At 39.8% G+C, this 22,479-nt stretch overlaps 3 protein-coding genes across 8 annotated transcripts; 2 read left to right on the forward strand and 1 right to left on the reverse strand.

Annotated features, from left to right (window-relative positions):
* The first annotated feature begins 339 nt into the window (after positions 1 to 339).
* On the forward strand, positions 340 to 14,635 carry LOC127370152 (calsenilin-like). 3 transcript variants are annotated; one of them, XM_051411925.1, is made up of 9 exons: positions 340 to 654; positions 4,361 to 4,535; positions 10,861 to 10,985; positions 12,750 to 12,819; positions 13,102 to 13,172; positions 13,497 to 13,604; positions 13,694 to 13,798; positions 13,880 to 13,942; positions 14,042 to 14,635. In XM_051411925.1, the coding sequence occupies exons 1-9, from the start codon at positions 649 to 651 to the stop codon at positions 14,087 to 14,089; spliced, it is 771 nt and encodes a 256-aa protein (XP_051267885.1). In that variant the 5' UTR covers positions 340 to 648; the 3' UTR covers positions 14,090 to 14,635. The 3 variants fall into 3 exon arrangements, with proteins under 3 accessions (XP_051267885.1, XP_051267886.1, XP_051267884.1); XM_051411926.1 differs by lacking the exons at positions 340 to 654; positions 4,361 to 4,535 and adding an exon at positions 8,736 to 9,361; XM_051411924.1 differs by lacking the exons at positions 340 to 654; positions 4,361 to 4,535 and having other exon boundaries at positions 9,870 to 10,985.
* A 2,019-nt stretch (positions 14,636 to 16,654) lies between these two features.
* sprn2 (shadow of prion protein 2) lies at positions 16,655 to 17,350 on the forward strand. Its single transcript, XM_051411929.1, has one exon. It carries the CDS (start codon positions 16,825 to 16,827, stop codon positions 17,281 to 17,283), a length of 459 nt encoding a protein of 152 aa, XP_051267889.1. The 5' UTR covers positions 16,655 to 16,824; the 3' UTR covers positions 17,284 to 17,350.
* Positions 17,351 to 17,906: 556 nt separating this feature from the next.
* Positions 17,907 to 22,413, reverse strand: LOC127370132 (uncharacterized). 4 transcript variants are annotated; one of them, XM_051411894.1, is made up of 3 exons: positions 22,294 to 22,413; positions 21,337 to 21,782; positions 17,907 to 21,192 (listed from the first exon to the last, which is right to left on the reverse strand). In XM_051411894.1, exons 2-3 carry the CDS (start codon positions 21,773 to 21,775, stop codon positions 20,219 to 20,221), a joined length of 1,413 nt encoding a protein of 470 aa, XP_051267854.1. In that variant the 5' UTR covers positions 21,776 to 21,782; positions 22,294 to 22,413; the 3' UTR covers positions 17,907 to 20,218. The 4 variants fall into 4 exon arrangements, with proteins under 4 accessions (XP_051267854.1, XP_051267853.1, XP_051267852.1 ...); XM_051411893.1 differs by having other exon boundaries at positions 17,907 to 21,153; positions 21,226 to 21,782; XM_051411892.1 differs by having other exon boundaries at positions 17,907 to 21,153; positions 21,190 to 21,782.
* Positions 22,414 to 22,479: the final 66 nt, after the last annotated feature.

Below are 22,479 nucleotides of genomic sequence, written 5' to 3' on the forward strand. Positions count from 1 at the left end.
CTAATGCTGTACAACTTTTCTTTTAGAAGAAAGTGACACATCACAGTTTGTCCCCCAAAAAAACAACAAACTGTGACTTGATAAAAGTGAGAAATAATATTGTAGTCTTCCTGTTATTATTAATATTATTATATGTGAGCAGGCTCATACAGAAAGCCAATCTACTCGGGCAGTGTGTGTGTGTGAAACACAGGAATCCTTTTTAATTTCCTCAGAGAGTCAGACTGTTAGCGCTTGTCTGAGTTTGGACCCATACGCCATCACTGCAAGTTATAATATGTCTGGCACTTCTAATAATATTTGTCACGATGTACGCACCTCATCCACACCTCGCTCTATAAATTGTTTGCCTCCTCCTCTTCACTTGTTGGGAGCAGCTTGAGCAGAAGTGATGCTCTGTTGAGGATCTCTTTGACTCTTCGGGTTGGGTTGTTAATCTGCTGCTGTGGTGACTTCAGTTTTACGGTGTTTCTCCTCAGATGAGTGTGTGAGCCGCGGACTCTGAGCAGCTCTGCTCCTCCTTCCAATAGCAGTTTTCTCTCTCGTCTCTCTGCGTGCTGCAGATCACTTAGGGGTCGCTTGAGGAACGGGAGCGAAGAAGGATTGCAGCGATTTCTTCTGCAGAACAGCAACTCGAAACCAGACGCAATGCAGGTACGACAAACATATGTTACTGTATATGCTTTACTATACTTAATGCTGGAGAAGACTATATGCAGTGCGATCTATAGGCTATGTTTATATTCCTGTATGTCCTCTCAGTGTACCTGTGGGACTGTGCAGCGAACTTACTTTGACCTCAATTATCCACAAGCAGAAAGTCTAACTAAACATTAATGAGAAAAATCATTTTAGCGAGGCATACATTGGTGGAAGTACTCGGATACTTTGTGTTTTAGTAATAATACTCAAATGTAGTCATTTCAGATCTATTATCAGCAAAAAAAAAAAAATACTTATCAAGGTAAAAAAATATGCAGAACTGCCCCTTTTAAAGCGTATATGCATTATATTATTGGGATATTATTATTATTGCATTAACATATACGCAGCATTTTAATGTACAGCATATGTGTGGCTAAGTTTATATGCTGTTGGGTTGTTTATTCTATAAAAATGCATTGTATTTTATTTATTGATCGTATTTGTAGTATTTAAAAGTGGTTTTAGTATTTAATGTAGTATAGAGTAGAATATATCTCATCCAAACACATAATAAAACAAATACACACACATACATAGGCAACGTCACGTTGCACATTACATTACACATCTGGACCTGTAAAGTAACTAAAGCTGTCAAATAATAGTAGTGGAGTAAAAAGTACTACAATAGTTCCCTCTGAAATGTAGTGAAGTGGAGGTATAAAGTAACATACAACCTGTGCTTGTTTGTTTTTCACGACCAATAACTTCAGGCTAAACCATCGTAGCTATATGGCAAACAGGAGTAAATAGAGGTTAGGAGCATCACAGGTGGTAAAGAGTCGAGTTGTGCTATGCAGGGCTGGGAGAAAGGATGCGAGCATTGAACAGATCCAAAGCAGCAGAAGGGCTGTCATCTCACTGACATTTCTACCATCAGCTGTCTGTCTCTTATAGGCTGGAAAAAAGAAACAATCTTGGCAGATATCAGGCTGTGTCTTTGTTTTAGCTCTGTGTGTGTGTGTGTGTGTGTGTGTGTGTGTGTGTGTGTGTGTGTGTTCTCGCAGAGGTAACATATGTGCTGATCAGTGGAGGATGGTCGCCCACGGTGTTCCTGATGACTTGGATGATCACAGGGAGCATCTCCCTACTCGGCACACATGGCTTCAGGCCTTTTAATAATGCAGCGCTTTGGATGTTATGACCCAAATCACCTTCTCTTCAAACCTTTTAGTTTCCTCAACATGAACTCACTGAAATTCTGAATGGGTCACAGATGATTTAATATGATTGATATTTTACAATGTGCTCAATATGTTATAGGGTTAACTCTTAAGACACTCCAGAAGTAAGAGACATGGATATTTAGTCTGATTGATGCATACAGTGTGATTGCCTGTGTGTGTGTGTGTGTGTGTGTGTGTGTGTGTGTGTACAGTATGTGTCTGTTTGTTCATGTGGCTTTTGGATGATCCATCAAGTATCATTCTTATTGTTTTACTCATAGTCATCATTCACCTCAACATGGCAGCCAACTCTGATCTTTTATTGATGCAGTTTTAAAGAGTGTGAATTATTGAGCGACACTCTCGATGCTCTGTATGCTTTGGCATCCCTTCATATTCAAATAGGGGATCAAGGGGCAGAAGAGCCTAACCAGATACTAGTCCTGTTCTCTAAAAACTCTTTACATTACATTTGCAACAACTGCTCAAAGAAAGCTGTTTTATTTATAGATCCCTTTATCCTGAGCAACTGAAAGACTCGGCAGAGACAAAGAAAAGGGAGACAAGAGCCTTAAGAAAACTGCCTCTAAAGAACCAAACACCAAAAGGAAGGAAGAAGCCAAATCTAAACCTAGAAGAAAAGCTGAACATGTAGACATGCTGGGCAGGATATTGTACAATAACACAGTGGCTACCTTATGAGTCAACACATATGACAATGAAATACACAGTCCAATGAAGACGGTGCCTGAGACAACAAATATATTCAAAATGGAAACACAAAAAGCATTACAGTTATTATGCTATTATTCTACACTGGCTGTGCTATTTAAAGGCACTCACTCAGATATGTAATCCTTAATTATCACTAAAATATTAATCTAAATATACACTGAATGTGCATCTGGTGTGAGATGAGAAGATGTTATGTGATGGGGCAAATAACTGGAAACAAGAGAGCTTGCATGTCCCTATTCACATAAGTGCTCATGTTACAAGATTATTAGATTTTTTTTTTCGCTCCCCTTTCCGGGAACTAATCACATTTAAAACTTCTTTAATATCTCTTAATCTGTATAAGATATAAAAGACCACCATTTACAGAGCTATGTATCTCTTCCAAACTGCAGTAATAAAATAACCTTAACATAAATGTATGTTGTTGCAAAGAGTCTGGAAGTATCTACGGGAGCCTTGCAACCACATAAAGATAGATCATTCTTTGTAACAATACATTTTAATATCAAATGAACAGCGTTTGAGTATTGAGGTATTGATTACTGACGTATCGATCTGGATGTCACAAGAGCCTTTTCACTGTGAAAGAAGATCCAGCTTGCCAGTGCCAAAACCTACTGTCATGCCATACCACTGTATGATTAAAAACCTATATAAATATATAACTTGTCTCTCCTAAAAGGCAGTTATAGGAAGTTATGAATTTAAATGGGTTTAAATTGGGTTCTGTGGGATGCACTTCCTCAGCAGATATGTAATATGTCTTAGAGAGTGTGAAGGACCTTCTGCTGTCTGTAACTTTCATCCTATACCAGACAGTGGATGATAGGTTGTAAACATAGTTTGTAGGCTTGAGAGACCCATTGGCCTAAAGGACTTTAGAGGCATTTTCTTCTTTTATTAGACAGAGTGCAGCAGAGGGCTGGCAGGGCGTGACAGGAGGGAGAGAGAGTTTAACAAAGGCCACAGCTGAACTTAAATCCAGGGACATGCATTTGCAATTACATGTTTAGCATCATAAACCCAGAGAGTCACTAGGGAACCCCAACATTTTTTTTCTGAGCAATTCTGCATGTGCGGTTCGAAGCTACCAAGGCTACCAACAACAAGAACAATAGACAGGCAGCCGTGCTAACATGCTCACTCTGACAAAGCTAACATGGTGATGCTATGAATGTCAGTAGTTTTGCAGATATTTAGTCATAAAACAAAGTACTGGATGTGAATTACTGCACCAAATTCCATGGAAATCCATCTAATAGTTGTAGAGTCAGTTCCCTGAAAACTATAAACAAGAACATCATCATTAGGATTCATCATCTGGGCACCATGAATATGAATATCTGTACCAGATGTCATGGAGATCTATCAAATCCATGTTGAGATAGTTCACTCTGTACCAAAGTCTTGGCCCGACCATCGTCAAACCAACATTGCCATCCATAGGGCCATGCCCCTACATGATGCACCCAACACTCAAAACAAACAGACAAAGGTGGGTGGGAACCTGAAGTCTCTTTTGGACACACAATATTACTAACTTAATTAATAACTATTGCCCATCTGGTGAGCAAAATTGTCTGTTATAATATGAGAGAAATGACACCTGGTTGTGTGTCTCCTTTTCCAGGCAGGAGTGCTTGTTTTCTTCTCCCTTCCTGCAGGTGTGGTCAGGTGAATTAGCTGGTTGAACTTAGTAGAGAAGCACCATAAGGTCTGTCTCCTGTCTGTAAAGAGCTTTTCTTCCTCAGGCGGATGAGAAGACAGTGGATGGCGGCCTGCTGCCTGATGCCAATGGGATGGATCCAAACCAGGGTGGACAGACAGAGGGCTCCAAGTGGCAGAAACCAAGGCTCACGCGTAAATCTCTGATGAAGTGCTGTCTCGTCAAGTGGATTATCGCCAGTACCACGCAACAAGGGCCAGGTACAGGCACATAGAGACGCACCAGCAGGCTAACACCCTAAACAACAACTCAGTAAATTGAATGTCTGCACGATTGTCTGTGACAACAGGAGGTGGGGAAGCAGAGGGAGATACAGTAGGAGGGCAGGCCTTCCATCTCTTGCACTACAGAATACATGAATTTTTAAGCATTGCCCCCCACTCCATATACAGTATACATCTACTATATGTTCTCGCCCTGCTTTCCCTCTATTCAGTGTTTACCTCACAGGCTTCTTTCTTCACTAAATGCCACTTCTTTTCAGCAGCTAATCAGTCAATGAATGAACCGCTGCCACTCTTACCTCTGATTCTGCTTCACAGAATTAAGTTTGATCCACTACACATCGATCTATCATCACCATCCAGTGCTCACCCTCCCTTTCTTTTTTCTCTCACTCTCAAACATACACACACACAGATAGAGAGAGAGAGAGAGAGAGAGAGAGAGAGAGAGAGAGAGAGAGAGAGAGAGCTGTTTGCTGCCCAAAAACAACAGGATTTCATTTTAAGGCCTCGTTTCAATCCATGATTACAATTTAGGATGGGATTAATCAACCAGAAAATATACATACATACTTACATACATACATACATACATACATACATACATACATACATACATACATACATACATACATACATACATACATACACAGCTGTGGAGTTCCTTTCATCATGTTTAATTTAAGAAGAAATGGCACATTCTTCAAATGAGGATCACAGTGTCTTCCACTGACTGCCCCTACATGCCCCCATTTTCTCGGTTTCTATAAATTATTGACATTGCCCCTCTGTGCGGGCAGAGAGCGCAGACAGACAGCTATGTGCATACACTTGACAGGCAGGACAGACGTTCATTCCTGCTCTCCGTCCAAGCAGCATCACACAAAATAATTCCCTTACTTCGAGTAATGTGGAAACAATCTCTTTGAATTGTTAGATTATTTTCCCCATTGATACAAAAGCCTGAGTAACAAACACAGTGATGAGCAGACAAAATCTCTCCTCTGCGGTTTCCAGAAATGACTTGCTGTTGTCATCCAGAATCATTTTGCTGACTTCTCTCTCTGCCAACAGACAGATGGCCATGTGCATTGGACAGGACATTGATGGAAACAGTCACAGATCAAATGCTCTGATGACTGACAAACCATCACTTTGAAGTATTTTGCCTGTAAAAACATTTATATTACACAATTTGGATATAACAGTGTATGTGATGTCTAATGTGGACATGAGCATGGAAAAGGTCTCAATCTTTTATTTATGAGGCCTTGAAGTAAATCTACAGTAGGATTGAAGTGAATCACTAAAAACAATGTGTTAGCATCATTATTCTCACTTACTGTTATTTTTATCCATCAGGACTGTTAGTTACGTATTAAAATGGAAATAGGTGTAATATCTCCCTCACTTTATAACAACTTAATTGCCATCTGCTGGTCTGTAGACATTATAGCAACTGAAAGTCTCCTGCACTGCTGTCTCTGTACAGTAGATGGTGGTCTGCACTCACTCTCATATAGACGTAGCTCATGCAAGTTTTTTAGATGTTTGTTTGGTTGTCATTACTGTGTACTTGTTGTACAACAGACACCGCTTCCTGCCTTATGAGTTTTTCCACCTCATACTGTGTATGAAGTTGTGGGTTTGTTACCAGTGGTGATCAGTTTACTCAACACTAGACATCTGAAAACTCACTGGTACACTGTTACAATACTGTGTTAAGTAACTCCTAAACACACTCATCCAGAAATGTCACACAAGTAAATACAGGATATTGTGTATTTTTTGTAAAGATCTCCTTTTTTTGTTACTACATTTGAGCTGTTATCTGATTTGATGTTAGTAAAGGAAACAAGGAAGCTGATGTGTGAATCGGCCACTTAGTGTTGGTTAAGCCCAACGATTATATTATATTAATTATATTTAAGAGGTCAATCTGTACAATGAATTACCATTGTGGCTGTGGTTGCTGCGCATTCTTCCCATTAATAACTGTATAAGAGAGGAAGTTTACCGTCATATGATATTATAGAGAGTGAGAACATCTGTGCTTTCTGTCATATCGTATCAGCTGTTAAAGGAAGATATGTGAATAACCAACAGATGAATGAAATATGGAAATCAAAATGACATCCAGAATGGCTGTCCATTTAAAAACCTGTATCTTTGACAATCAGATTCCGAGTCTGATGATGCACAATGCAAGATGTGTGTATGAAGCCTCTCCAGTGCCAGAAACAATAAGCCTAGGGATGGAATCACTAAATGTGTGCGCTAAGAAAAAGGGCTGAAAGGGAGCAAAGTTAAGGGTGTTTAATTGTGTGACGAGAACTTGTGTGATAGTTTTTTAGTTGATTGATGGCCTCAGGCTCTGAGCTGTAATGTTGCTCTCACTGCAGTCATTAAAGCCTGATGGTGAGACTGATGGCTGCACACTCTGCAGTCTGCATGCTTAGGCCACCTCACTCTTGTCTGTATTTAATAGAAGAACAGGGATAGCTCAGCACTTAGGGTGCATTAAACAGTATAATACTGCATTATTTTTATGGCAGGAGAGTTCCCACATGAGCTCATGCATCTTGCATGTTGATGTAATGGCTGAGTGTCTTTCTGGCTGGTGAAGTAGGATTAACCAACACGTCAAAAATACTGCACAAACCACCAACCAGTTGCACCATTTTATTAGACAACCCATCACTGACACTGGCAATGTTGCAAACACAAAAGATCCTAATGCTATATCCTCTTCTTTAATATAGCAATATAAGCAATAAGAAACTATTATATTATATAATGGACATCTTATCAAACTTTCATTACAAATTAAAATATCACTCTGAAACTATAACATCTTATGGAACAAATTCTGAATACAAATTTCCAGTAACAATAATAATAATAATACACTTTATTTATTGCACTGGGTTTACAAAGTGCTTTACAGGGTAAAAACAACAACAATCTTGAAAGAACACTAAGAATCATAGCACCATCAGTAAACAATACATAGAATAATTGATAATGTAAAAAAAAAATAGAGTTAAAACAATAAAACAATGGGGAATAAAAGTAAGAAGGATCACAAAGATGCAAGACTATAATAAAAGTGTGTTTTAAGAAGAGACTGAAAAGAAGTGATCCTGATCTCCACTGGAAGGTTGTTCCACAGTTTAGGGGGTCCTGATGGCAAACACTCTGTCACCTTTATTTTTTAATCTGGATTTGGGCAGCATTTGAGGACTTCGGGGTCAGTGATGGAGAGTTGTGAGGTTAGAGATGTAACTTAATTTCACACTAATTTCGGGCTTTAAAAGTGATAATTAAAATTTAAAAACCCACTCTAAGACTAAGTGCAAAGATGAAGGGATATGTGGGAAATAAAGGTACAGAATAACACCTCTCTTGAGGCGCCCTGCAGCCATAGAATTGAAATTCCTTTTGGTATTTTTGGAGAGGCACTATCCCAGTTCATTAGTTATTTCAGAAGATGTTTAACATTAAGGACGAGTCAATTTACATAACCCCTCCCCGGCTATCCAAATGCATTTCTGGCCCGCTTTCTTTAAGACCAATATTTTACCTCTCAACAATTGATTTCCTCTCCACCCTGCTTTCCTACTTAAACCGAGTCCATTATGTTGTGCAGAGTCATCAGTTGTGAACTATATTCTTCTTTACTCTCATCATCCTCCAGTACAGCACAATCATACAAAGACTCACTCACATCTTGACAACAACAACTTGTGAAAAAGTCCTCCTGGACCACCGATACTCTCAGATGTATGTTATGTGGAGCATTTTACAGAATTGACCTCAGAGGTGTGCAGGTTCACTTAGGTTTTACTATTCTTAACTACAATGCCATAAACAAAGCACCAGTTTTTACAATCACAACGGCCACAATGTTTTTCAGTTCTGAGTAAGAATCCTCTTGAGTTATTGACCGTGTGTATCACTGAACGACCCAGTAGACACGAGCAGCGCCACACAGGGCAGGGCCGGCTCCTTCTTTCTAAGTGCTGTTCATATCCGTGCCATCAGCAAATGTGGATCAATGCTTGGTTTTACAGCTTTACATCCTTGACATGACTGAGCAAATAAAGATTACGTGGACTGTCAATCAGAGACTATTAGTAAAGAAATTCCTTCAGTAATAACCCCCCCCGGCCACCACCACCACCACCACCACCACTACCACACACACAGCTCAGGACAGAGTAAGAGGAGATGGAGTGAGTAGGGGTGGAGCCCCTGAGTTGATGGAGTTGTGGAAGAGATCCTAAAATGAACTCAGGACATAGAATGCCGGCGAGCTGTAACAGAGATGGATCATTTGCGAGCGGAGATAGCTTTGGATAATTTTGGGGGATTAAGCTTCTATGAATTCGATATTTCTTTGCAAGAGGACATGATGGACTTTGAACCTGTTAACTTAAAGGAGGATGCTCTACAGTCAATCTGTTTTTCTTCCTGGTCAGTGGTTTAAGTCAGGGGTTTCATTTAAGTGAACATAATAGCTGATGCCTGTACAAAAACACTGATAAAAGGAGGTTGCAGGAAGGAAGAGACTGGTAACAGATGATGTTTATGAGAATACAAGCTGAGAAGATCCAGTATCTGTTTTACAAAAGCATTCGTTAATTTAGGTTTTTTTTAAAGGGGCTTTTGCACAGGCGGTATCTAATGCAAGGTAACAATGGGACTGGATGGCATGGAAATAATTGCCATTGCTGTTGTCATTGGACTGTTTGTTGTTGTGCTCAAACAGTTCGGGATTTGGGAGCCTTTGTCACTGGAAGGTAAGACATAAAGTTTTAAGACGTTAAATTAGGATGTTTGTATGTCAAAAGCATTGGAACATTGTTATTTTGTTGACTGTAATAGTAATATAAAAATGATTGATGATGAGTAACTGCAGTCGCAAAAAACTGCTGTAAAATATTGAAGGATTGTTTCACATTTTTTAAAGTCTAATTAAAACAGTTCGAAACAATATAAATCATCATAGAAATTATTTTTGGTCGCTGTAATTGTCCTCCTGTTCATACTAGCAGTGAACAACAAACAAAAACTCTTTAATTCTACATATTGGCATGTTAATGTTTTTAAGATGTGAATCTATCTTTTAATTGTGTCCTCACTGTAAATGTTGGTTACTTAAATGTCAAGCTAGGCCTTAATATTTTAACGCTTCTGTGACTTTCTTCTTTCCTTCTTATTTCTTCATCACCTTTCCTCAATGTCTTCTTTTTCAACTTCTTCTTTTTCAACTTCAATTTGTGTTTTTTTCTTGTAAAGATGGTGAGTACCTCCTGTAGTGTTCCTCAATCTGTGCATTTTATTTAGTTTTATTATTATTTCATCCCAGCCATCTTCATTAACCTCGTCCCCATATCTTTTTATTGAGCTGGCTGAACTTGAACAGTTATGTCCCTTACTCCCATTGGCTGATATAATAACCCTTTTTATCTGTGGACACAGACTTGTCAAACACAGCTGTTACTATTAAGATGAATTATGGCTGCATTGGTTTTAGTTTGGATGAAATGCAGACTTCATCAATGTTTATTAGTGACACCTGGGATTTTATGGCAAGTGAAATGCTGTGTCTAAAATAACTCCTTATTTGCAACATTTTATTTAAGTGTCATAAGTTGCAATGTGAAGTGACACTACACCTGTCAGTCATGGGACACAAATGGTAGTGAAATCTCAATTTGTTACTTATTATAGGCTGAATTATTGTGTGTTTATCATGCAGGGAATGAGTGAAAGAGGGAGTTATTTCAGACAGAGCCATAGTGTCCACAATTAGAGATCTTTTTTCCTTAACAAACTGCTCTTACCCACTTGTTATCCTATACCTGCATATTTCCTCTAACCACACTATTTTTGCAAGCTACAAGTTCCCTTTACTTGTATTTTTTCCACATTTCTATCAAAAAATTATCTACTGTAGATCTTTTCCTGATTCATCTTCTTTCGCCATTTTTATCCGATACGTACTCTTATCCCCTTTTATCTCCCACCCATTTCCTTGTCTCACCTTTCCTTCTTACACCTCTCCATTTTTGTTTTCAAATTTGTATTTTGTTTGTAAAGATGGTGAGCATTTTTATTTACGTGCAGTCATTTTACTTTTTTGTGCCTCCCATCTATTTTGATTTTATAGTATTTTCAACTCCCTCCTACCCTTTCATTTTTCTTTCTTTCTTGTCTTACCTGTATTTCCTCCCTCCTTTATTCCTCCCCCTCTTTCCCACTCCACCCCCTTGTTTTCTCTGTTTCCCTCTGACAGACAGCTGTGACAGCGACCTTGAACTCTCCATGGTGCGTCACCAACCTGAGGGCCTCGACCAGCTCCAAGCCCAGACACAGTTCACCAGGAAGGAGCTTCAGTCTCTTTACAGAGGCTTCAAAAATGTATGAAAACAATCAGCACAGTCAGGGGTAGTTGTTCATCAGATTCACTTCTCAACTGGTTTTGATTTGAAAGGATTTTTGCAAATATCATGATAACATGACTACACAGCTGCGTCCCTTGCCATGATCTCCGCAGTTTTGTGATCAAGAGTATGTGGTACTCATACCCTGATTGGCCATAACATTATGACCACTGACTGGTGAATAACACTGATTATCTGGTTATCATGGCACCTGTCAGTGGGTGGGATATATTAGGCAGCAAGTGAACATTTTGTCCTCAAATTGATGTGTTAGAAGCAGGAAAAATGGGCAGCATGAGGGTTTGAGCGACTTTGACAAGCGCCACATTGTGATAGCTCAATGACTGGGTCAGAGCATCTCCAAAACTGCAGCTCTTGTGGGGTGTTCCCGGTCTGCAGAGGTCAGTACCTATCAAAAGTGGTCCAAGGAAGGAAAAGGAACCAGAGACCAAGGCTCACTGATGTACATGAAAAGTAAAGGCTGGCTAGTGTGGTCCGATCCAACAGATGAGCTACTGTAGCTCAAACTGCTGAAAAGGTTAATACTGGGTCTGATAGAAAGGTCACAGAACACACTATGTATCATAGTTTGTTCCATATGGGGCTGCATAACATTATGACCACCAGGGTGCCCAGGGGGCATAATGTTATGGCTGATTGGTGTATATGATTGCTGAATCTCTCTCTCTCTAAAACTAGGGGCATTGTTCTGCTGCTTTAACAGCCCCCACTCTTCTGTCTTCTGTGAAGGCTTACCACAAGATTTTGGGACCTGGCTGCATTCAGCCATAAGAGCATTATGAAGTCAGACACAAATGTTTACAGTTCATCCCACACATATTTGATCCAGAGCAAATTGGGGCTCTTTGCAAACCTTTTTTTTTTTAAATTTGTGTAATGCAAATATAGTCATCAGAGTCACAATTTGCACATAGACTCAGTCAACCAGTCAATACGAGAATGAAAATCACTTTGTTATGCCATGATTAAAGGTACCTTGTGGAGTTTTTGACTAGTTTTAGTGATTGTAATGTGCCATTAAAAATGGGAAAATACCATTAAAGAGGAGTAGAAATAAGATTAAATAAAAGCTTACAAATGTTTTATGAGGTTTCTGAGACCATAAATACACACAATGGGCTGTGGTGAGAAATATTCAGTGTAAACAAGACATATTGACTTATCGTTGCAGGAAAAGCAGATCCATTGCTGTTATTATTTCCACCTGTGTTTCAGCTGCTACAGGTTTTTTGATGGAATGAAAACCATTATTTACAATGAACTGACAATACTTAAAGCCTGGAAGATGAAAATATTGCATTTGACTCATCATTTTGGCCTTTGATATGAGTAATATAATGTTTCTTTGCATCACTGAAGCTTTTGGATATTCAGCTCTTTGAGCCCTCTAATGGTAATAATCCTGCACTGCAGTCAGGGACTGTATCTGCCCTGTGCTGCTCTATTGCACACTTTCTGACCTGATCCTATAATATGTTTGTTAGTTATTTAAAACACAAGATTATTTTTTATATCAACATGACAAATCTGAATGATCCAAGATGGCAGCGTGCTATTCCTGAGCTGAAACTGACTGACTGACAGGGGGGCAGCTGCAGAAAGTGCAGTTGAACTCAATTTGAAACAATGTTCTTCAAAAGTTGACATGTTAAATGCTTGAGGCAGAACCAAAATCTAATTGGTTTATGATAACGTAACACAAATGTTTCTCTTTCAACAGGAATGTCCCAGTGGGCTTGTGGATGAGGAAACTTTTAAGACCATTTACTCACAGTTCTTCCCTCAAGGAGGTACAGTATGTAAATAATGCAAACCGGTATTGCATAAGCATAAAAAATGAATGCCCTCTCTATTATTTATTTTTAAATCTAGTAGCAAGCAGTTAAAACTGTCTGAACAATGAGAATCAAGGTGGTTAATATTCATCAAAACTAATATTTTACTAAATCTTCAGTTAAACTTAAATAACAGCTTGTGTGAAGTGAAAGAAAATATCAAGAAATTTATTAGTGTATTGTAATTATAGATTTCCTGTTCATCTTCAACCCTGCATATTCATTTTGTGTTCTCAGACGCAACCACGTATGCACATTTCTTGTTCAACGCGTTTGATATGGACAGAAGTGGCTCCATCCGGTTTGAGGTGAGTTGGAACTGCATGTTTGTTGTTGTTGTTGTACTTTGAAGTACGTACAGTAGGCCTTTTTCACAGCAGCCTTTTTGACATGAAATAGTAGGGTAAAGACCAATATTACTAATGATCGTAATCAAGGCTCCATTCCATTTAGTGTAGCAGAGCTTTTTCCAGTGACCCAGCATGCGCAGTAGCAGCACCCTGACCTTAATTAGTATCATTGGTAACACCTGTGTTTACCCTACTACTTCATGTCAGAATGGCTGCTGTGAAAAAGGTCTATGATTTTTGTTTAATGAAAGTTAATAATTAAACTTCCTCTTGGTTTTACAGGACTTTGTGATAGGATTGTCTGTGTTGCTCAGAGGCTCCGTTACAGAGAAACTGCGATGGGCGTTCAACCTGTATGACATCAACAAAGACGGTTACGTTACTAAAGAGGTACGTTCAACTAATAAAAACTCATTTATGTGAAAACAGAACAAAATCTGTTGCAGATGTGATGTGTATGTCTGTCTGGTCTTCTGCAGGAAATGATGGCAATAATGACCTCCATTTATGACATGATGGGTAGGTATACCTTACCCAGCGTACGAGACGATTCCCCCTTTGAGCATGTGGAGAGATTCTTCCAGGTATGTTATCTCTGCAACCACACAGCCTGATCCTTGGCATCTGAATATCATCACATCCTTTACATGTCTGACATTTTTCAGAAAATGGATCGGAACAGGGATGGAGTAGTGACTATTGATGAATTCATAGAAACCTGCCAAAAGGTAATCACGCTGACACATTTTACCATATGTAAAATACCACAGTACATGCAGCTTGGTGCTAAAACAGCAACTTCTGCGTCTGTTTTCTTTTCTCAACAGGATGAAAATATAATGGCTTCTATGCAGCTCTTTGAGAATGTCATCTAGTCTCTGTAGAAGTACATGGATACGTACTGCTGCATAGTGCACAGCTGCAAGCTTCCAGGCCTGAAATAACTTCAATCATCCTGAAAAGGGAAAACTGGGTCATGCAACACATTTGACACATTCGAATACAAACTGGCAAACACTTTAATTTTTACTGTAAAGCTGTGCTATGCAGAGAAATGTGCAGAACTCACTAAATCACACAAAGAAGAAATGTTTCTTTGCATGACAGTTTTAATTTTGCACATGAAGGAAATGTGAAAAACTTCATCATTGCCAGATGAGCATGAGTGCTTGCCCAACAGTTAAAAGCATGTGATGCAAACCACATTGAACACATCTAGGTTTTATTGTTGACCACTTTGAAACTTGGGCAAATGAGAGACTTTGTTACTGTATTATACTGTAAAGAAAATAATTATGTTTCTAAGTTCTTCAAGTTTTTATGTAAACGTGATACCCAGTCATTGTCATGTTGACCTAAAACCTGCTGAAATATATAAACCTTCACGTCTGAAGTAAAAGTATAACATGTTATAACATTTATTTCTGCTTGCAGTTGTTATCTTGTTTTTGTACCAGTGTACAGCACAGACAACACACAAGGCTGTGATCTCTGATAGCAATGGGACGTCAACACGCAACTGCTTATTATGTGGCTAATTCCATGTGTTCAGCCATTGTAAAAGTGATTTTGAACAGACAATTTTCCAAATCTGCCCTTAAGAGGGTCTTCTGCATGACACAAAGCAAAAATTCATAGATTTCACCCGAAGCAATTTCCCCAAATTGTTTGCCTTTTGACCAGCAGTCTGTTTTTGGAACAGTGATCTTTCTTGTTCTAACTTTTTTGTTGCGTGATATTTTACACAGGAAGCTTGTGTGTTCAAGTGTTCAGTTATAGTTAACTTACTCTACTTTTGTTCTGCATGATGAATATATCTCTTTATAAGCAAGAGAATGTTCCTCTGTATCAAATATCATAAACATCGTGATGCACATAGAGTAACACAGCGTGTCTGTTTTCATCAAAGGAACAATGACACTGAAGACTCAGTATGATTCATATATACATGAAAAATAGTTTGAAACATCTGTTATAGTCTTCCATCTGTATATGAATTATAAATATTCCACTCATGGAGATGTTCAGAAACTGGGGAGAGTTCGATGGTAGTCAGTAAGAGCAGAAGACCTTTCTAGCCAACCAGAACCTAATTAATATTTACTGTATCTTGGTGATTGTACATATAATGGTGAAAATATAAATATAATATAAAATTTAAAATAAAAGCAACAGTGCTAATTAGTCATAAAAATTATTATTATTCTGTGTTAAAGTGTGTTAGGAGGATGTATTGGCAGAAATGGAATATAATAAGTATGTTTTCATTTGAGTATGAGCAGGAGGGTCGCCTTCCGTGGAGTCTGCCAGGTTGAACTGACTTGTTTCTACAGTAGCCCAGAACGAACAAACCAAACACTGGCTCTAGATAGAAACTTTCGCCTTTTTTGTGAGTTTCGCAGCCACCATTTCTTCTTCAAATACATATGTGAGCGGCGTTCAGTTAGTTGCAATCTGCAACTTCACCATTAGATGCCACAAAATCCTACACACTGGTCCTTTAAGGATTCACTGTCTTATAATAGTAACCCTTCTTCTTGTGCTTTGACTGTCACCCTCTTTCTACAGGCCATCCTTCCAGCTAAAGTCTCATTTAAGAGTAATAAGGCACAGGTTACACAAACCAACAATTTACCACTGCTGAGCATTTGAATCATGTAGACATAAATATATAAGCTTTTAATGAATAAAACGAAGTACAAAGATACAGGTCATGTGGTAGCTGCTACAGACCTGTGATAGAAAATAGCCCCATAGCCTTTGCATGTGGTGAATAATGGGAGAAAACTAACTGTATGTGAAATGCTACCATCAGCTCAAATCATTCAACCTGTACTGTATTATTGATCTTGAACCAATAGCAAAGCAGGATTTGTTTTAGGGAGGAGCTGTGCTGGCTCCGAGTCAATGTTGGTATGGAAATGATACTGGTACCAAAATGCTGTGTTGTGGTTTGACACAGGACATCTGCTCCAGCATCACGACCTCTCAGTGTAACTAACCAGAAAGGTAAAAAAAAACATTTAACTAAGATTCTTCTCTTTTTTATTTATTTATTGCAAAATGGATGCTATCAACACTTTTTTTTACCTGTCTGCTTTTAAGTTTTATAAATCATCTCCTTCCAGGTGCATTGCAATGATACATATAGCTGCATATGTACATCATGAATATGTTTTGTAACACACTATGGAGATGTATGGTGTGATATATGCTGCGTATCAGAGCCAGGAAAAACAAATGCATCATGAAAGGGAGAAATATGCATCACACACATAATGCCCAGCTAATCCCAGTGTTGACAGAGCATGTGGATAGTTCTGGATGTCTGTTGTGTTAGTGTTAGTGCTGGTGAGCATGTGACTTTGGATGTTCAGTGAGCAAAATCAAAAGCTTTAATGCCAGTTTGAACAACTGCCAACAGACTTTACAGACCTCTCTCAGTTTGCCTCTCAAATAACTAAATGTACCATGCAAGAATAATAAGACAGAGCAATATCATTATAATATAATCCACTTGTGTGTTTTCAGGTTATTCTCCCTCAGGCTTCCCTCTGCCACTTTTATTTATACATGTAGATGTGTTTTTGCAGGGTACGGGTCTGCAGTCATGGCTGGCCAGCAGAAGCTTCTCTCACTGTGGGTTTGCCTGTTGCTTGTGGCAGCTCTGTGCCCAGGTGCACAGTATGCATACAGTAAGCGCGGCTTCAGGGGTAAAGGAAAAGGGGACGGCAGCAAAGAGTCTCCCTCCAAAAGCCAAGGCCTCTCCAAGCAGGGCCTGAAGTGGGCTGGAGCAGCGGCAGCCGGGGTGCTGGGCGGCACGGGCACTGGGTACGGGCTGGGGTTCCTCGGTAGGTCAAAGCACGGATCTGGGAGTCACCACGGACACAAGACAGCTTCTTCGGAGCAAGATCAACGGCTTTACTACAACGAACGCCAAGGGTTTCGCAACCAGTCTCTCTGGAGAGCCTTTGTTAATGCAGCTGCCCCGGCTCCCATGACTAACATCTTTCTCACCCTTGGACATGTGGTGTCTTTCCTTATAGCAGTCTGGATAAGAGACATTTGATATCTGATCCCTGAGAAAGAGATCAATCATCATATCAAATGAAATAAAAGCTCCTTTCAATAATTTATCCGTCCAGTCCTTTATTGTTTAATATAGGGTGTTTATACCTTTAAAATGGTAATACTGTAAACTATGTATGGTTTTATAGATTCATCAATAGATTAATATCTCTAGTGATTAATACTGTTTTATAATGAACTATAAAATATAAGAAAACTAAAAAAAAAACAAAAGGCCTGTGAATACAAGTGGAAATCACCAAACACCCAAAATATTAAATTTACTAGTGTACCACAAATAAAAACAGCTAATTCTACCATTTGAGGAATCAAATATCAGAATTTGTCACTTTAAAATGATTAATTTCAAATGAATTCAACTTTTCTGATCAAGTAATCATTGAATCTGTAGTTTAGATTTTTTTTTAGTAACAATATAGATCTAAAGTTGCAAAAAGCAATAAAATAAAGTTCTATGCAACATATAACTGGTAATTTAATGTTTTAAGCCGTTGTACGAGTGATACTGAACAAACCAACAATTGTCCAAATGTCCTCTAAAAGAGACTGAACAGGAATATGTGACAGTGTTTGTGAAATTATATAATTTACACAGAGAAACCATTATTTTGTTACTTATTTTATTTAACACAGAAACATCCATGACAAACCTTATTAGTCATATTATTTGATCAGAAAGTGTTTACAATTGCAGGTCCAAAGAAGAAGATTGACACAAATGTCTATCCTAATATGAGCTCAATGACACATTTCCAGAATATCTAATCCTAAAGGGACATAAGTGCACTTTAAAGATATTCTACACCCTAAATTGTATGAAAATGTGAACGTGTAATTTCAAAATCAATTGAAAACATTCAGCCAGAATGAACAAAACAGGTACAGGAAAAACCCTGGGTGGAGTATGAACATGAATAAGGAGAAAGTAAAAGGGCCGTCACTATAAAAAAATCACTTCCTGATACACTGTGCAATGTGTGGAGTATCTGAACAGTTCAGTAACTTTAAAGTTATTACACACCAACATTGTTCCGTGGACTTAACACTCAGTTCAATACACCAGTATTCTTTGTCAGCATAGCAGATTGAAATGAAAAAGTTTTAACATGAGTGAAAATCCCTTAAATAGTACCAGACAGCCTGCAAACTTAACTCATGTAGCATTTTTCAAAACACAGTTACAAAGTGCAAAGTTACAAACCAGTAAGATAAAAAAGAAAACAAGCCGGAGTAGTAAAAGAATAACCATCACACAGACAGATAAACTTCACTATACATAACTCCACAAACCTATTGAGAGTTAAAAGTCCATTAAACTGACTTTAAAAAGGAAAAAAAGGAGAACATTGTTTCATTCCTGGAGATACACACCATGACAGCCAGGGGAGGCTAGAGTTCAGGGAAAGCAAACACAGATAATTACAGAGCCACCGACATCTGACCTATAACTATCTCACTGTACAAGAGGAAGATCCAAGTGATGGGGGGACAACACAGAGATGTGCTGACCAGGGAAAAGCCTTAAAAATATGGCTGGAAAGTCTGGGAACTTAGAGCGCCACCTGAACATGGCAAAACATGAAGGAAAATCCAAGGTTTGACACAAGGTATGGGGAAATAAAAATCATCCCTCTGTTCCCAGACAAATTTTAGCCATAAGTCAGGCTGATGATAGATGTGACATTAAGAGACTGTGTGTGAGGAGTAAGGTAAGGTACGGAAATAAAGCAGGGGTTAGTGCTGAGATGCAAGAGTTTAGTACGAGAGTCTTGCATTGTTGTGGACTTTATTGGTTCAAAACCTCAAGTAAATCCCAGCTTTCACCAAGCGAGCACTACACAGACTAAAAGCATCAGGCGCTATTGTCAACAAATGCACTTATTGTTCTCAGCAGCTGCAGGCAAGGTAGCGACACCACGACACCACTAATGACGACATTTGCTGCACATCAAAAGGACACACATTTACTGATGCCCCCTCTTACCGTTAAAGGGCTATTACATGCAATCCAGGATTTTACAGGCAGCTAACAAATAGTGTTAGTATCCCATACCTGAGAAGGAAGTATGACCCACCTGTACTTATTTTATTAAGTGTTTAACTATTGTGGAATACTAAGCCACCAATGTCATGACTTAATGCTTGTTTACAGGAAATACTACAGCTTTAGGCAAAGTGTTTGTACCAAAACATGCACACGCCTCATCTTGAGACCATTACATGGTCTCGTCTGGGCCATCATCATGTAGAGAGTACATGATTTATGTCTCATGTCTCACAAATAACTTGCACTAAAAGTGAGAGTAAAGTCTGCTCTGACTTAAAAGGTCAAAATAAAATTTCTTTACGTAAATTTATATTTGATTAAAATAAAATGTCCTTCTGATTAACAATAAGGTAACAAACTGAACATCAGTCAATTGAATTGTCCCGTACTGATGAGGTTGAATTAATAATATGTTAATATTATATGTTTTTGTACATGTATATAACTCTTAATGTCACATTACTATTTTACACAGTAGCAGATCTATTGTCATAATAAATTGTCACCAAAACTAAACTTAAATACCCTGAATCTCTGTTCTGTTTTCAGTTTTTAAAAATGTAGAGTAGAAAGGTGCAAAATTAATTCTTGGAACAATTAACAGAAAAAGAAAAAAGTGCAACTTGTTCAACACAAAAACAGTAGATCTCACTGTAATATTTTAAACCGACTGCTGCCTCTTAAAATCGACTGCTTTAGTTACTATATACACTATATAACATAATGATTGACTAAATATGACGCAAAGATCTTTCAGGTATACAGCCGTGGTTGGAGTTGATGTACATTAGTAGCATGACGACGTGCAGATATAATGGAGGACGTACAAAATCCCTTTGGGGTGTGGTAAGAGGAATGCTAATAGTCCTTACTGGAGAAGGAGCATGCTGGACAGTAGCATAAAGAGGGAAGTGAAAAGCTGAGTCACCCCGTAGCTGAGAGGGCTGCTGCGACTGTGCTGGATGTTTGGTTGGCCGGACTGTGGCTCGGCTTTTCGCACCTCTAGGAAGCGGGAAGAGTAGTCCATGAACTGCTCAACACAGCGCCTGGTCTTCATTTGCTCAATTAGGGCAGGGTATCCGATCTCCTCGATGCTGACGGTGTCGTCAACCTCATCACCTCCACCCTGACCTTTAGTAGTGGGAGAGCTGCTGTCTTTAAGAACGTCAGTCCTATTCATGCAGCGACCCATGAAGACTTCGTAGGACTCTGCCCGAGGCGGAGGCTTATAGACGTAGTCACGGCCAAAGTCCTTTTCATCTGTGGACTTGGTGCCGTAACGTTGGTACATGTAGTTGTTGTAGTAGTGCTCTTCTTCGGGGTTGCGGAGATTGAAATGTGGTCGAGGAAACCGTCCCAGTCCATATCCAACGGCCATTCCGGCCACAGCACCAACGCCTGCTGCCAGCATGGCTTTTTTGGCAAACCCTGTAGACTTGGGCTGGTATCCCATGTTCTGCACAGAACGAGAGAAAGGAGACCCTCCCATCCCCTGACTACCGTATCCATAGCCTCCTCCGCCATATCTAGGACTGAGGATCTTATTGTTTGGGTTCCAGTTGGTGTAACCACCAGGGTAACCCCCATGATTTACACTAGGCTGACCCCAACCCTGCCCTGTATTTCCTCCTCTGACTGGGTAACCACCTCCTGCAGGATACTGATTAGGATAGCCTCCTCCAGCTGGGTAGCCGCCAGCAGCAGGGTACTGGTTAGGGTATCCTCCCTGGTTGGTGCCACCTCTGCCTGGATACTGGTTAGGGTAGCCACCTGCAGCTGGGTATCTGCCTCCAGCAGGATAGCCTCCTGCAGCTGGGTATCCACCACCGGCTGGGTAGCCTCCTGCAGCTGGGTATCCACCACCGGCTGGGTAGCCTCCTGCAGCTGGGTATCCACCACCGGCTGGGTAGCCTCCTGCGGCTGGGTATCTGCCTCCAGCAGGATTGCCTCCTGCAGCTGGGTATCCACCACCGGCTGGGTATCCACCACCGGCTGGGTAGCCTCCTGCGGCTGGGTATCCACCAGCAGGATTGCCTCCTGCAGCTGGGTATCCACCTCCAGCAGGATAGCCACCTGCAGGCTTCTGGTTTGGATAACCTGCAGGATTGGCTCTAGCAGGATTATTGTTGGGGTTACTACCGGCTCCTGGATAACTTGGTGGGTTTTGTCTGGGATATCCTCCTGGTTTGGAGTTGCCAGCTCCTGGAAAAGGGTAACTTCCACCAGCAGGATATGGATTGCTGTTTCGATTGGGACTCTGAGGGCTGGGTTTTGAATTTGTTGCGCTGCCCCTGCTGCTGCTGCTGCTGGTAGATGAGGTTTTCTTGCCACTGCTGCTGCTGCCTCTTTTGGCCCATGTCGATTCAGTGTTCAGGAGAAACACAACAAGGAGGGACACAAGCGCAATCTCACACAGCCTCCCCATCGTGGCCCTGAAGACAAAAGTGTTTCAGGATCATTAAAACAATCAAACATTATAAGAACGAACTTTGCATCCCCTGCCCTTTTTCCATCCTGTTAGGATGACGTGCAAAAGGAGCACAGTGTCACAATTTTATTGAATAATTGAGCAAAATGAGCAACAACAGAATATTAGCTTAGCTACCCGTGTCCAGCCGTCCACAGGGCACACAGCAGCAGAGCTACAGCTTCAAGTTTCAAAGATATTCAAGCCGAGCATTATTCTCATTAGGTTAACCGAATAATGAATGAATTAAATAATAATGCTAGCTGTAACCACAATGAGTGAACGATGAAAGACATTTTTTTATTTCTAAACAGTGAGTGGCCATCATCATCATCATCATCATCATCATCATCATCCTGCTGCTGCTCGTCCGCTTAAACACCCCCACTGACATTAAATCATATTATAACAGAGGGTTTAGTTCTCTCATCACCCCACAAACACTGTATATATATAACACTATCACTATTTCTTACCGTGAAGTGTCGCTTTAGATGTGTGTTGGATGGAAACTCGACGAAATGCGTTGTTGTCCTCTCAGTCGGGTCCGTTATGTAGTCGGGATCGAGGTGGGAGGTTTCCGGGTTGTGTCGTTCGTGGATGAGTCGGCTTTATGAGCTGGTGGAGGAATAAAATTAAATAATACAAGATGGAATAATAAT

Source organism: Dicentrarchus labrax, unplaced genomic scaffold (assembly GCF_905237075.1).
Source record: "Dicentrarchus labrax unplaced genomic scaffold, dlabrax2021, whole genome shotgun sequence".
Taxonomy (NCBI): Eukaryota; Metazoa; Chordata; class Actinopteri; family Moronidae; genus Dicentrarchus; species Dicentrarchus labrax.